The sequence below is a fragment of the Dunckerocampus dactyliophorus genome, chromosome 5, assembly GCF_027744805.1.
Source record: "Dunckerocampus dactyliophorus isolate RoL2022-P2 chromosome 5, RoL_Ddac_1.1, whole genome shotgun sequence".
Taxonomy (NCBI): Eukaryota; Metazoa; Chordata; class Actinopteri; order Syngnathiformes; family Syngnathidae; genus Dunckerocampus; species Dunckerocampus dactyliophorus.
This window is the reverse complement of record NC_072823.1, coordinates 3,741,792-3,756,613: the sequence shown is the minus strand read 5'-3', so window position 1 is coordinate 3,756,613 and position 14,822 is coordinate 3,741,792. Positions and strand designations below refer to the sequence as shown.

Below are 14,822 nucleotides of genomic sequence, written 5' to 3'. Positions count from 1 at the left end.
AATCAGTGGCGATCCATCGCAGCATCCCTAAGCTAGCGCTCCTACTATTTACATCCATTCTTGTCTTCAGTCATGGTAAGCTATGGAACATGCGCAACAAATGTTCCACCGGAAGCCCGGGCCCTTGCGTTGTTTAAGAGACGCTCTGTCGACCGATTGCTTGTCTCTACAATCGATCAATTGAAGGATTTATGGCTGATTCTTAGCGACCCAGGAGGCTGCTACCGATGCAGCCGTATCTCTCACTTGTCAAACCAGACAGTTTATCATTCACAATCCTAAAAAACACAGTTTAAAACAAATCAAACAGTAAAAATACAGTTTAAGAGTTAACAAGTGGGTCTTCAGCTTGGCCTTAAAAAATGATTTGCCTAATTCTGTTGTTCCATTCATCACTTTGTGGCTACATTTATCGACAAGGCCCGTCATGAGATCACCTTAACCTTGATGTTTTAGTCTGAGGTTGTTCTTGTCGGGGGCGGAAGTCTTCAGGATGTTGATCCTTCCGAACCACCAACAGACACAATTTTCAAACATTCTTGGGAGGGTTTTTTTTTTCTGTACAAAAATGCAGTTACTGCCCCAAGGACTCCGTTGGGATTAACAATGCCTTTGTTCTGTGTGTGCACAGTGAAAGAAGCCAACGCAATAGGCTGAAACTTTGGTGTGGTATCAGCGAGCAGCTGTTGCATGAGTGACAAAGTCAAGGGCTGGTGATACCAACATGGGAAAATCCTGGAGGAGCTGGAGGTGAAGAGACAGCAGCAGCAGCAGCTGAGCCTCGCTGCGCTGCAGCCTTTACTTGTTGCGAAGGCAAAATTGGACAATATGAACAATATTTAGCCGGCATTGCTTGGAAAGCCACCTCGTTGATTCGTTTGTCGCTTTACTCGATGGCTGCATTCGAGGCTGTTGGTGGGGTTCAAAAGACTGGGACAGGAATGTGAGGGGAGGAAGGGATGTCGGAATGAGGTGGGGGGTTAGAGGAAAGGTAAATGAATACCAGACGGTTTGTTTCTTGTGTTAAGTGAAGGTTTAGCCAGGACTACCGGGTCGCCTCATGACACAACTTGTTTCTGAGCCGTCATTCAAATCGGTGATGGATCAACATTGCTTTTGGTTGCAGATAGGGCTGCCAAAACGCCCCTTGAAAAACGGAATCGTCCAGTATATAGAAACAAAAGTATGAGTCTCGTATTGTGTTGAAAAGGGACACACTTTGTCCTGTATTACCACCAGAATGGAAAATTAAACAGCAATGAAATGAATGAACTAGAAAAGCACTCGGAGAGCGCAGATCTCCGCCAAGTTCCCCTTCTATTGTGATTTACACGATAAATATTAGTCATACATTTATGTTATCTACATATTCCTTCACCATGAAAACATACCATTCACCATTAGCAATAGGATTCATAATGATATCAATACGAGTTCAAGTAGTTATTCACAGTTATCGCATTTTCCATAATGGCGGTCTTCTTCTGGATCAAGCGCCACAGCTTTTGAAGATACAACAAATCCGTTGGCACACTCCAGATTCCACAGTGTCTTGGCTGTATGTAATGCTGTTTGTTGCATGTTTATAGCTTCAGTTGTTGTCTTCCTGTGATAAAAATCCAAAGATCCCGTATTTTTTCATATTCTGGATCATAGTATCCGGAATTATTCCATTATCAGGCTCAGTCTTTGATATTTTGTTGAACCTGTTGGAAACTTGGGAAACATTTTTCCAAGTGTCCTGACCATTTTTGTGGAGTTATATGCACAAATGCCGAAAATGCTCCTATCTCACAATGTTAAAGAATCCTTTATAAATGTCCTGGATCCAGACGGTGATTCGGATCACCCCCAAAATTTTATCAATTCTTCCATGTCCCATTTCTGACAATTCCTGAAAATTTCACCCCAATCCATTCTTCTTTTCAAGCTATTTTGAACATAAACAAACAAACAGATAAACGCCGGCAAAAACATAACCTCTGTGCTGAGCTTACGCTTTGCTCTGCGCTTGGCAAAGGTAATTATTTGTTTCCCGTGTAATTGTATTGCTCCAAAACACGCATTTAATTCAATTCACGTTTGAATCAAATAGTATAAAAAAATTCACACAAATAAAAAAAAGGCAACTAAAAAGATGATTACGCCAGTAGGGGTGAAGACAGGTCGGGCGTCCCTGCCAACAAGGTGTCCCTTATTTATTTTTTTAGGGAGTTGGCAACCCCAGCTACAGGTGATGTACAAATGTGGTTTCATCAGCCCTCGTGACGGACTGATCAATTAACCTTTTTATCAGTACAGGTTTGGAATTTGAGAAACTGGAGAAAATGTTGACATTTTTCAAGTCACTATTCAAATCCTTTAATGACAAGGGATTGGCAATGTATTCTATGTGCTAAGCGTGTGATGTCTGTGTTCCATGTTTGCTAGCACGTCTACCAACGCGTGTGGAGCACAACCAATAGGGGACACAAGAAATCTAATTTCTAATCATGTGAACAAATTGATAAGTAGGTGGGTTGTCCATGTGATAAGCCTTGTTTGCATCAACGTTCAGTTCAGGTCAGTTCGGTAGGGATTGTCTTGCGTTCCAAAAATGTCAGACCTGTACTTTCATTGGGGTCTCGCAAGTGGGTGGAGCTTAACAAGCTGTTGTCCATTGATTGGCCGACAGATTATTTTTGTCTGTTACCATAAATGAATCGAATGACAATAAAAGAATAAGCTTCAATTCTTGTTTATTTGGTTTAGTTAGCTTGTGAATGACTCGCCATTATATACAGTAGATAGCGCGATAGATAGTCAGGTGTAATGGTACATGTATCTGATTTTTTTTTATTGCGTAAGTACAGAGGCATTCTGATTTAGGGGTCTACAATCTATTAATGCTGCACTTCAGCCAACAAGGAACTTTCATTCATTCATTTTCTATGCCGCTTGTGCAGGCCACATATAAACAAACAACCATTTACACTGACCTTCGTACCTATGGGCTATTTACAGTCTCCAATTAACCTAACATGCATGTTTTTGGAATGTGGGAGGAAACCAGAGTACCTGGAGAAAACCCACGGAAGGGGTTTTCACACATGCAAACTCCACACAGAGACGCCCTAATGGAGATATGAACCCAGATCTTTCAGATCTCGTGACTGTGTGCCCAACATGCTAACCGCTAGGCCACAGTGTCAGAATCACAATCAGTTTTATTGGCCTTGTGTCTTACCACACTAGGAATTTGACTCCGTGTCTAACATCACCGTCTCTTACACAGTACAACAATAGTAAGTAAGTTTACATATAAAGGACAAGAAGGAGAATACTACCATACATATTTGCATCTAATATTGTTGAACAATTATGGTTTTTACAGTGTTACAGGTTACAATTTCACAGTGTTACATCCAGAACAGTATGTACTGCAAATGCTCATGGGTGCAAGTAGCAGTGGTTGGTAATATAAATATTAAAGTAGTACATGTATGTATATATATATATATATATATATATATATATATATATATATACACATACATACATATGTGCATATGTGCAGGCCAGCTTGTAGGGGTTGGGGTGGGGGTTCAATAGTTTGACAACCAGGGGGAAGAAACTGTTTTTGAAACTGTTTTTGTGTCTGGTTGTTTTGGCGAACAGCGCTCTGTATCACCTACCAGAGGGGAGGAATTGGAATAGATTGTGGGCGGGGTGTGAGCAGTCCGCAGAGATGTTGTCTGCTCTCTTCTTGGCTCTGGACCGGTACGGTTCCTCTATGGAGGGCAGACTCGTCCCGATGGTTTTCTCTGCAGACGTGATTGTCCGTTGCAGTCTGCTCTTGTCCAGTTTGGTAGCAGAGCCAAACCAAAGTGAATAGAATTAGAATTAAAATGTTATACTAGATAGAATTTAGACCGTTCAAGCTCGTACTGTCACACTTGTCTGCATTGTTGCACTTCCCTACTAAGACAATCTGTGGACCAGGAGTGTCCTCGGGTTACAAACGAGTTCCGCCACTAGACTATGACGTACGTTGAGTTTTAGTGTAAGTCGGAACTACGGAGGCGCTCACACTGTACACGGAACTCATGAAGGACAGATAAAATACAGTCATAAAAGATTCAATACGATAATGAAATGAAAGTAATAAAACAACAAATCCTTACTTTTGTCCGTGTGGTTGTCTTGTGAGCCTTTCTACCTTCTCAAAATACTGTCCCAGGCTGGAATGATAACCTCTTCTCTGCCAAGATCTTCTAGTAACAGCACAAGGAATCCATGACCCCTGTAGCATTCATTCTTTATCCTTAGCTAATGATGCCCGTGACAGTCCAGCATTTTGGACCAAAAGAGTGACCAATATTACTTTTTCTAATGTTCATTTTCACTTTCATGGTGATGGCTTTTCTTTTCTTTGGTGCAGTGTCGCTTAGGAGACATAATGAAGTAGAAGTAGAAGTAACAAGTTAGCTAATGAGCGATGTTACTCTTCCTCAGTGTGGCTGAGCAATAGGGCTGCAACTAACGATCAGTCGATCATTTTTTCGATGAATCTGAGTTTTTTTATAAGGTTCTTACGCACGCTCTACGCACACATCTCTGCTGTGGTTTGCTTCGCAAGATATCAGAAAGAGGCAAAAATGTCGATTGCTCTTTTCCAAAGTCAAAGCTGATGTGTGTGACGATCTTGTTGTGCCTGGAACACAAAGAAAATAGGCGTGCTTTCATGGACTGAAATCAGGATAGTTACATATTTACATTATTTTTAAATGAAACAATTAATCGATCACCAAAATAGTTGTCGATTAATTGGATAATCATCGATTAATCTTTGCATCTCTATTGAGCAGGCACACACTATATTCTACTGCCACACTCTGCACTCTCGTGCTGCGCACCGTAACTGGTTCTCGAGCGAGTCTCGTGTTTTCGGACCCAAATTACATTTTTAATTGATTTATGGGAGCACGTTTGTAACCACCAACACCAGGTTACAGTGTCACCCTGATAAAGGTGCTTCACTGGCTGCTCTGAAAGGGTGATGGCAGTTACCGCAGCCAACATCTTGTCCCAAAGATGGCCGAAGACAGGAGCATTAACTCACTCAGCTGGTGAGATATGGGATGTGTCAAAGAATTCGGGGAGGACATGTTTTTGTGAAGAATTCCTGAGGAAGTCTGAGGGAAGTCTGCAGCGTGAGCGCTCAATGCCAAAGCTGCGTTATTGAAATTGGGAAAAGCAGAGCAGAACCGCAGGTGGTTGTATCGAGGAGACAACGGTGCATCACAGTGAAACATTGTTGAAGGTGAAAGAGAATAGGTCGTTGCTCATTGTTGGATTGATGTGTGAGTAATTTGGCACAGAACATGACTGTGAAATTCCACACACAATCCCAAATGCTTCACCTGAATTGAAGAGCCCAGCTAACGCACGCGCTAATTTTGCAGTCATTGTGTTTGTCAAGGTTGTGTTTAGATGGAGAAGTGAGTGTTTTGCCGTTTTGCTTCACATGAAGTCTACTGGGGGTTTTGTTGTTGTTTTTTTAAAAAGCTGATTAGCAACGTTTTCTGTTTGTTGTTGTTTGGCGTGCACATCTGCACTTATTCAACCACAGAGCGGCATAGCAAGAATGGGGAAATGTGAACATGATAAACAAATGATTTGTGTTATGTTATGATGTCAACACAAGTGCTGACCAGTAATGTGCCTGAGGTGCATGAATGCACATCATGTCGAGATTAGTCAATATTCTGGAAACATGTTTGTGTTTTGTAGGATTTTATGACTGTCTGGTTGTGAAGTCAACGTATGATGCTGCTGCTGCTGCTAGAAGACGTCTTTAATTAGTTGAAAAATGACCATAATCTGTGCTGAATAAGTTTTAAAAAATAAAAAACATGCAAGAATGAGCTCATTTAACATTTCAATTGTGTCTCTGTATTGGAAGATTTATTCCTGAGTCAATACTTGGAAGTTTTTCATGTTAAATGTAGTCATTTGTTCTGTATTTGGATTCCGTCACAAATACATTTGGCATATTTATAAACTCCACACTAAATGGAAATCAAACAAATTAATAGTGTAGGAAATTAAGAAATAAGAATATTTGAATTTTAAGATTCAAATGTTTCATACTATTGCTGCCTTTTGGTCACAAAAAATAGGGATTCATTTTTAAGTCTGGTAGGGTTTAAAAATCATTTACCAGTGATGTATAACTAAAGAACGATAATGGCATGCAGATAAACATTTGTTATAATGTCCTTGAGATTAAGGGTGTTTAAAAAGGAGACTAACATGTAAGCATACATGTTGAACATGTAGATATTTGAAAGATTTTATTAAAAATACATTAAAAATGGAAAAGATCTAGGTGGGATTTCAAAGAAACCCTGTTTATGACATCAAACTTATATAATTTATGCTTTATACAACATAATACTCTTGTCATTTGTTGAACGTGCATGAATTGCATTTAATGAGTTGAAATGTCATTGAATTGAATGGAGAGTCCCTGCAGGTCAGGTATGCTGTCTCCAGACCTGTCTGTGGGTATTTTCTTTTCACATACCTGAACTGATCTTATCTATTCAAACGAGTCTGGCTACAGTTTAGGGGAAAACTCCTTTGTAAAAAAAAAAAATATATATATATATACATTTTTATTAAACGGACTAAAGATTGGAAAGGAAATTAGAATGAATTTGTGTAGATTTTATTCCTGGGCACAAAAACATGTGCTTTTCCTGCATAGATTTGGACTCCTGGTAAGGGTAAAAATCGTATATTAAATGCAACAGTGGTGTGTGATTTAAAAAAAATACAATTATTTTTCAAGATATCCACATCCTCTGCTAAAGGTGACCCTGCAGGAGACTGAAGCTTGCACGAGTGAGGTGGTGTGACATTCTCAGAAGTGAGCCCTTGTCATCTCACTACTGTCTCTGCAGAAGGCAGATAAATTCCCCTCTGACTCTCGTCTCACTTGCCGTATTTTCCTCATCATTTCTCATCGTCATCATTCTCATGACGGGTAAAGAAGAAGAATTAACGGGCAGGTACCCGCGGGGGTTTTAACTGCAGAAGATGCGGTGATAATGAGTCACTTCGATTTAAAAAAAAAAAAAAAAAGACCTTTCCATGTCTTCGCTGTACGCATGAAATAATATAAAATACAATATTTCGTTGTGAGCGTTATTTTTTTTATTTATTGCAACTTTTTTTTATCACAATGATAATCCCCGCTGGATATTTCTTGCAGTGTGCGGCAAACTTTAGCTTTAGTTTGATTTTTATGGACTGTTTGGCTGCCAGTAAAAAGGTTGCAGTGTAAATGCCATAAATGCTTTACGTGTCTTTGCAAAGAGGGGTGTAGCAGCTTTATTCTGATATGCTGAGTGAACGCTTCCGCCTGTGATGTGTGCTCTGCAGTGTGTTCCGCCGCTGGAGCTGCGCGATAAAAAAAATACAAATTAAAAAATGTTTTTTTAACAAAAATGCGCCCTGACACGTGTGGGATTCAGCCTGCATTAAAAAAAGTCACATGTGACTAAATACAGAAATCCAGTTTATCTAAAGCAAGTTACTATTGAAGGAACAACTTTTCCAGTATTGTGCGGTATGCATAGGCAAATATGGTGTACATCCTGTCATTTGCATATGGGTAGGGCAGCATTGATGGCTATCACTGTGCAAGCAGCCGCAGGTGTTGGCGCCGGTGCGCATCCATGCAGGTGAAGGAAGCGTCTGCGGCTGCTTGGGACGCGTGGACAGTTTGGAACACCTGCCGCCCTTTTTTCATACCCTTTTATTCTCTCTCATTCGTCTTATTTAAACGAAATGTATTTTAGTCATCATCTTTTCTCATTATTTCCCATTCTAATTTCTATGCCCATATTCGCATATATATGATGTATCAGATGGGCTCCTTCCATCCCAGTGCAGTGGAGGCAGAGCGGGGGGGGGGGGCAGGGGGGGTAAGAGGAAGTCTGCCCAGTAACAATCGCCCAGCCTGGGTCGAGCTCTGAGGAACTATTGGCTATGCAAATAGATACACGGCGAGGGAGGAGGAAACTACTTAGACGGGAGGGAGGGAAGTGTTGGGGGGGAGGAAAAAACTTTAAAGAGACATTTCCCCCTGCTTTTCTCCCAAGCGGTGCTATGCAGCCTATATAGGAGCTTGGGATGGCAAAGACCTACAGCTCTAAAGCATGGGAGGACTTTGCAGTCTTTCCCATTCACAGCTCACAGCTTTGAAGTCGTCCAAGAATGGGGGGGGATTAACATATTTACCCATGCAGATTCCATTCTCTTATATAAAGCATTGCATTTTTTTCTCTAAATGATCTCCTTAATAAATAACTCTCGGCATCCCGTCCACCTGCTTGTTTGTCCGTGTACAATATCGAAAAGAGAAGGGGAAAGTTGGTTTTAGTGCTGCTGGAGTGTTGCTCTGCTCCGGGAAAGCACATGGCAGCGCCTCTTTGTTCATCCCAATCAACTCTGCTGCTGCACCTTCCCTAAAAAGCAAAGCCCGGTGGTGCTTATTCTGAAAAGAAATGGTGATATCATCACAATCCACACTATAATACGCATATTATTCCGCATACTCATATCATTCTGTATCGAGTCAAACTTCCCTAGAAATGTTCAAAAGTCTCTCTAAAGTACAGAAGTTTGGTTTCAAGTGGTTGAATGGTGTGCTAGTGTGTGCATGCATGGCAAAGATGAAAAAAGAAAGAAAGAAAGAAAGAAAGAAAGAAAGAAAAGAGAGGCCATGCGTGTGCTGCATGGTCGGAGCTAATAAAGGGAATTGCGTCAGTTGCGCACGCCTGTAGCGCAGCCTTGAAATGCGCCTGATGCTTTGGCGCTGAGGGGACACACAGGAAAAGTTCTCCACAACGAGAGGCAGCAGGACGCCTGCAGTCTCGTCTTTTTATGCCTCCTAAACACTTTCCCTTCCGTCAGAGTGTGTTTTTTGTCCTAGCGCACACTTTCCACACAGTGATCCTCCTTGGGTTCTGGTGATTTTTTGTGGGTTTTTTTGTGTTTTGTGTGTGTGTGACTTAAGCCAAACGCCATGGAGCTGCTCTGCCTGGAAATGGACACCAATATACGGGCTCGTCCCGATCCGAATCTCCTTTGTGATGACCGAGTCCTCCAGAGCTTGTTGACCATAGAGGAGAGGTTCCTACCTCAATATTCGTATTTTAAAGGGGTGCAGAGAGACATTCAGCCCTTTATGCGGAGGATGGTCGCCACTTGGATGTTAGAGGTATAATAACCACACGGCGCTTGTTATGTGCTTCAGATGCTCTCCATGTGTTGTGCTTGCGACGTAACGTCCCCTTTATGACTACTTTAAGTTCATTTTTAGCCGAAAAGTATGCTTTTTACGAACTGTTGGGCGTTTTTAAGTCCGCTCATGTCGATGGCGTTTATGCAGCTTCCAGCTTCCATACTAAACAACTGTAAAGGTTTGTCATCGGTGCCTCTTGTGGTGCGACTGGTAGTTGTTTTGGACATTTTTGGGGGATTTTTATTAAAGATAGCCCGACTATTTTCATGCACACGTATGCACTCGCCGAGCACCGCGCTTCCCCGTTCGCCATGTTGTTTTTTTTTACAGGAGCGCTTGTGCTTTTTAAGAGGACTTTACAGTGTCATAAAACCCATAACAGCACTTAAAATCCATCGGCTATGGCGCAGGACGAGCACATGTGTCCCCCAAATGCAAAAATTATGAGTTTTAAGGTTGCAAACTTTGTAGGTATCTGTTTGAAATGGAGGAAGGGCGAGGGCCTTATCTGGGCTTTTGCTCTTCCCCCCGTCGCAATGCCTCCCGCTGGAATTACGTTCAATACTTGACATTAAATCGTGTATTTCCCACTAACATTCATCTCCAAACATCCCCCAGCCTCTAAGCTTTATTTTCATGTAAATATGATCAAGTTCCGACCAGCTGAATATTTTTAATTAATTTTCGAAGTGAATATATCGGCTCTGTGGTGACGCACACCGCACCAACCTCATGCGACTTGTCTTGTATTTTGACGTTTTAATCATATTTATTCTTCAACAATTTGGACAGGAACGGTCGGGTTTGATGCCTAAGGCCCCGTGGTTTATTATGGTGCAAAAGAAACGGGTCCAGACAATTTATTTGTATTTTTAAATATTTTATGAAAAAGATGACGAATGAAGAAAAAAGTGTTTCCGCGTACTGCGCTATAAGCGGGGTGTTTTCTGGCTGGGCTTGATTGTGACTTGAATTCATTTCTTAGTGAATGAACTGCAGGAATGTGACTCTTTTGACACTATGTTTTTCACATTTTGCGTTTTTAGCTATTTTTGACGAAATGCGTGATGTCGCAACTGATTAGGACGCAGCGCAATTTCTTGGCTGCTCCCCAACTCTGGAGTGTCATTGCATTTATATGTGCTTCACCCCCCGCATTTTATGCGTTTTAAGAGTTCTTCTTCTTGGGAAATGGTGGGAAATAAAAGTAGCAGTCCCTGACTGAACGATGCTGCATTGTGTGCTCTCTGTGTGTGTTTAGGTTTGTGAGGAGCAGAAGTGCGAGGAAGAAGTTTTTCCCTTGGCCATGAACTACTTAGACAGATTTCTAGCAGTGGTACCCACCAAAAAGTGTAACCTGCAGCTGCTGGGAGCAGTTTGCATGTTTCTTGCATCCAAATTGAAAGAGACTCGTCCATTAACTGCAGAGAAGCTTTGCATCTACACAGATAACTCCATCAGACCACAAGAACTGCTGGTAAGCAACATTCAAACAGCACATTTTTATTCCTCAATATTATATTTTATGCTGTCTTTTCTTTTCTTTTCTTTTTTTTTTTTTACATGATTTTTCCTTTACAAACATGACATTGTCATCTAATTGCACTCGAAACTGTGCTTTAATCAATCTAAAAAGCCCCCCCACACACAAGGGCTCTCGTTTTACTGTACAAGAAGACCCCTCTGGCTGGCTGGGCTTTTAAAATCTGTCTCGTGGTCTCCATCGCCATCTAGCGGCAGATATTTGCAGTCGCAGAGCAACGAGGTCATCTTGAATGGCAGCCAAAGTTCTGACTCTGTTCCTGTCAGAGTGGGAGAGAGACACAGAGAAATTCAAGTTTGCCTTTTACAGTTCAGCCTCCATCCAAAAATAACCACCAACACACACACACACACACACACGCTTGTGATATTATGTCACCCTCGCGCTATATCTTTCCTTTTTGCCTGCTGTTAGAACGATTGTGTTAGGCTATTTGTTTTGCGAAGGCTTGTGATGTCCGCAGCTGCGTTCACCTGCACAAAGCAATTACTTAGGCTGCTCTCACATCAGATAAGAGAGCTCAGCAGTGCTACATAAACATTCCTCAGTAAACAACAATCATGATATGAAAGGGGCCACGTATTAGGATTCTGCAGGTCATTGGCCGGACGCACTGCATTGTCGTCGCGATCCCATTTCCATTGTCACGCCTATATGGCCAGCATGTGAAAGAAGGTGCAACGAGGTGTATTCAAATCAAGCTCGCTTTGCGGCTCTCTGCTCTTTGTTTCTATGTAAGGCAGTATTTTGGCTGTAATGCAGATACAGGAAACAGAGATCAGCTGCTCGGTGCATGTGATGGCTCCTTTTTTTTGCCTCATCTTTGGTAAGAATTTCTTGTCAAATGAACCGCAGTGCATAAGGAAGTGGGTGCCGACCTGCCACTCAGCACTTGGCCTTGATGTGTTGCAAGCTTTTGTTTGCAGGCTCGCTTCTGAAATAAGCTTTCCAACTCATATAAGTACAAATTGTGTTGCCTGGATGATGATTTGGCTCTGAAGTCAGGGCCCGGGGTCCATTTCTGTTCATTTCACCATTTTTACGCTTGTAAACGCTGAATATAGACCAAGAATACGTCAAATTTGCTTAAATATGCATAAAAAAAAGGCCTTGGTCAACCACGAAAGAGCAATAATGTATTAAATAATTCATTTTGAACAACCGTGATTGAGTGAAGTCCTGAAATTCAAACTGCAAAGTGCAGAGGGACGACTGTAATTTGCTTCGTCACCTAGCTGTTAGTGCAGATATCTTAGCATATATTGACCTCCGTTGGATCGCTTTTAGCATCTTTAATTCACAAACTATCAAAGTTGGCCTCCACGTCCTTCGGTTTTTCTGTATGCGGTCGAGATTTTTACTGAATTGTGAGTCTCGTTACTCTCTGTTAACTTGATCACTTACTCACCCCTGCTCAGGGAGTGATTTAAATGCGGGACAAGTTGCGGGGAAAGGGGTGGAACTTGTGCGGGTTTATGCGCATGAGCTCTGTGACGGATGACTCGAGTGAATTGAGTACACCCGATTCACGCAAGTTTCTGCGCTTGCGCCCTCGGACGGGTGACTCGAGTGAATCCAGTACCCGATTCGCTCCAATGAGTGACTCATAAAAATAAAAACTCAAACTGAGTTTCCCCATCACTCAGATGCGGACGTCGGTGGAAGAAAGATTGGACACCCTCGTCTTCAGTAATTCAGGATTACAGAACCTTTTCATTCAATTCACAGAAAGAAAAAGAAAAGGAAAACACTGGTCGCTTGCAGGGTCAGCGGCAGCCATGTTGGATTATCTCATGACTGGGACCATGCGGTCTCTCAGAGGGAGAAAATCAGCCGCATCCGTGGTCGCAGTCACAAGGCAGTAGTCCGACTCTGGAACCAAACCGCTAAATGTTTTCCTAAATTAGTCACCAACTCTTCAGTTAATCACCTCCTCCTCTAGGAAGTGAAAGTAACAATACACCCTAAGAGAAGAGAACACCACACCTAGTGTCACATCCCATCACATGTGTCTCTTCCGCGCAATGTAAGGTTACAGCAGCCTCTTGTGTCATTACAAGGCGTTTTGGATGAATTGTAGGTCTGTTTGCCACTTGACAATGGTGGGTTTACTGAGATTTTCCAAATGACGTTTCATGGCTTGTGTGGGAGGAAATGGCTTTAAGAGTGTTTTTACATCACTTTAAACATTTGAACACAGATTATATGCCGATTCTTCCCAATACGCAGCCTTCCTCCCCCTCGCGCTCACACACAGTGGAACCTCTGCTGGGCCTCTTTAGGAAAGTCCCAGATGCCAGACAGACAAGCAGGGAGGGAGCATGCAGTTGTGAGGTCACCTGAGCTGGCGACATTGCTCGTGTTTCTCAGTCCCAACCTCGTGAAAAACACAAATCCGCGTCCTCAGCGCTCGATTTAGGTGAAAAGCAATGGACTCTCTTTTTCGATTTTGAACTTCTCAGTGTTTTATGTATCAGCGATAACACACATCGACTGTGGCTCACTCATAAAAGCTCACCACAGAAATACATTTTCAACTCGAGAAGGTGCAGCAGCATCAGAAAGATTGCCTGCGTTCTTCTTCCCGCTCACGTCACACGCTAGCCCAGCCACTTGTTGCTAGGCAGAATTCACAGGGCTCAATTCTAACTGTCCCACGAGACCAGCGGTGTCCAAACGTCTTCCATTTTTGACACACAGCTCCCCACCCCGCCCCTTCCTACTTGCTTGACGTTGACGTTCTTCTCCGATTTTTTATCAACATTTGCAATAACAAGGACTGTTGTAATGATTAGATTAGATTCACCTTCTCTCCAGTTGCCGTTGTTCACTCGCAACACAATCCAGCTTTAAGCCCGAAGTAAGCCTCACACATTTACTCTATTAAATGCATTTAAAGTATAAAATGTGTAGGCACTCCCCGCTAATAAATGATGTGAGCCGATCCATGAACAATTGGAATTATTAAGCTGTGGCTGCATCAGAGAAAGTTTTATACGTGTCACTTGTGCATCTCCGCACACAACTGTGGTGCTAAAAATGTGTGAATTTGTAGGTTCGCAAATGCTGACTTGCGAATGTGCGGGGATACACTCTATATATGTAGCGTGCACGTCAGCTTTGTCTTGTTTGCATCATCTTGTCAACATTTTTCTCCTGACATTTCGCCCCATTTTTGTTGTATTTTATTTGTAATTGTATCTATTTTTCTAGAACATGCAGCCGACTAATAAAAAACGATGTGCGGGCTGCAAATGGCCCTCGAACCGCATTTTGGACATGGTGCACTTGACTGTTGGAATAAGATGACAGCAGGAACGTGAAGTTGAGAAGGACACTGAGGATATGACTCGTTAATATCTATAAATAATGAATATATTCATTTTCAGATTGTGTATAGCAAGAAATGAAACAGCGACCTCTGTTGGCTGCAGTGAGGCACCTCCACTAATGCTGAGCTGTCAACCTGCCTTGAACAGCTGCAAATTGTTTCAGCTTCCACATGTCAGCGTTTGCGATTTTGAGTCTTCGTCATGGTCTCACAATCTTTCTGTGTCCGTCTCCTTCGCTTCAGGAATGGGAACTGGTGGTGTTGGGGAAGTTGAAGTGGAACCTGGCGGCGGTGACGCCCAACGACTTCATCGAGCACATAGTGAGGAGGCTGCCGCTGCCTGAGGATAAACTGACTCTTATACGGAAACATGTCCAGACCTTCATCGCCCTCTGTGCCACAGGTAGGACGCCATCAATCGGTGTTGTTCACTCATGGATGTCCACATTGATTCATTCCAATGTTTCTTTGGGGAAGCTGACGCAAACTGAATCGTGAATGTGCGGGGATCCACTGTACTGCAACAGCATACTTTTCCTATGTTGCAAGCATTCTTCTCTGAGCTCCGTATCAAAGTGCAGCTCGGCTCCGAGGCCTGAAGTAACTTAAGTGTGATGCATTACCTACAGCGTGAAAATATTCCAAGTTAAGCT

The 14,822-nt window shown here is 42.4% G+C and overlaps 1 protein-coding gene across 3 annotated transcripts in view; it reads left to right on the top strand.

Moving 5' to 3' along the window:
* The window catches only part of ccnd2a (cyclin D2, a), a 205,026-nt gene that overhangs the window by 168,601 nt on the left and 21,603 nt on the right, over positions 1–14,822 (top strand). For 2 of the 3 annotated variants that reach the window (XM_054775443.1, XM_054775444.1), the window contains 2 exons: positions 10,557–10,772; positions 14,413–14,572. In XM_054775443.1, the coding sequence (XP_054631418.1) occupies positions 10,602–10,772; positions 14,413–14,572 (331 nt within the window). In that variant the 5' untranslated portion in view covers positions 10,557–10,601. Of the gene's footprint in view, positions 1–8,763; positions 9,272–10,556; positions 10,773–14,412; positions 14,573–14,822 lie in introns of those variants that run through there. The other variant, XM_054775442.1, reaches the window with a different exon arrangement.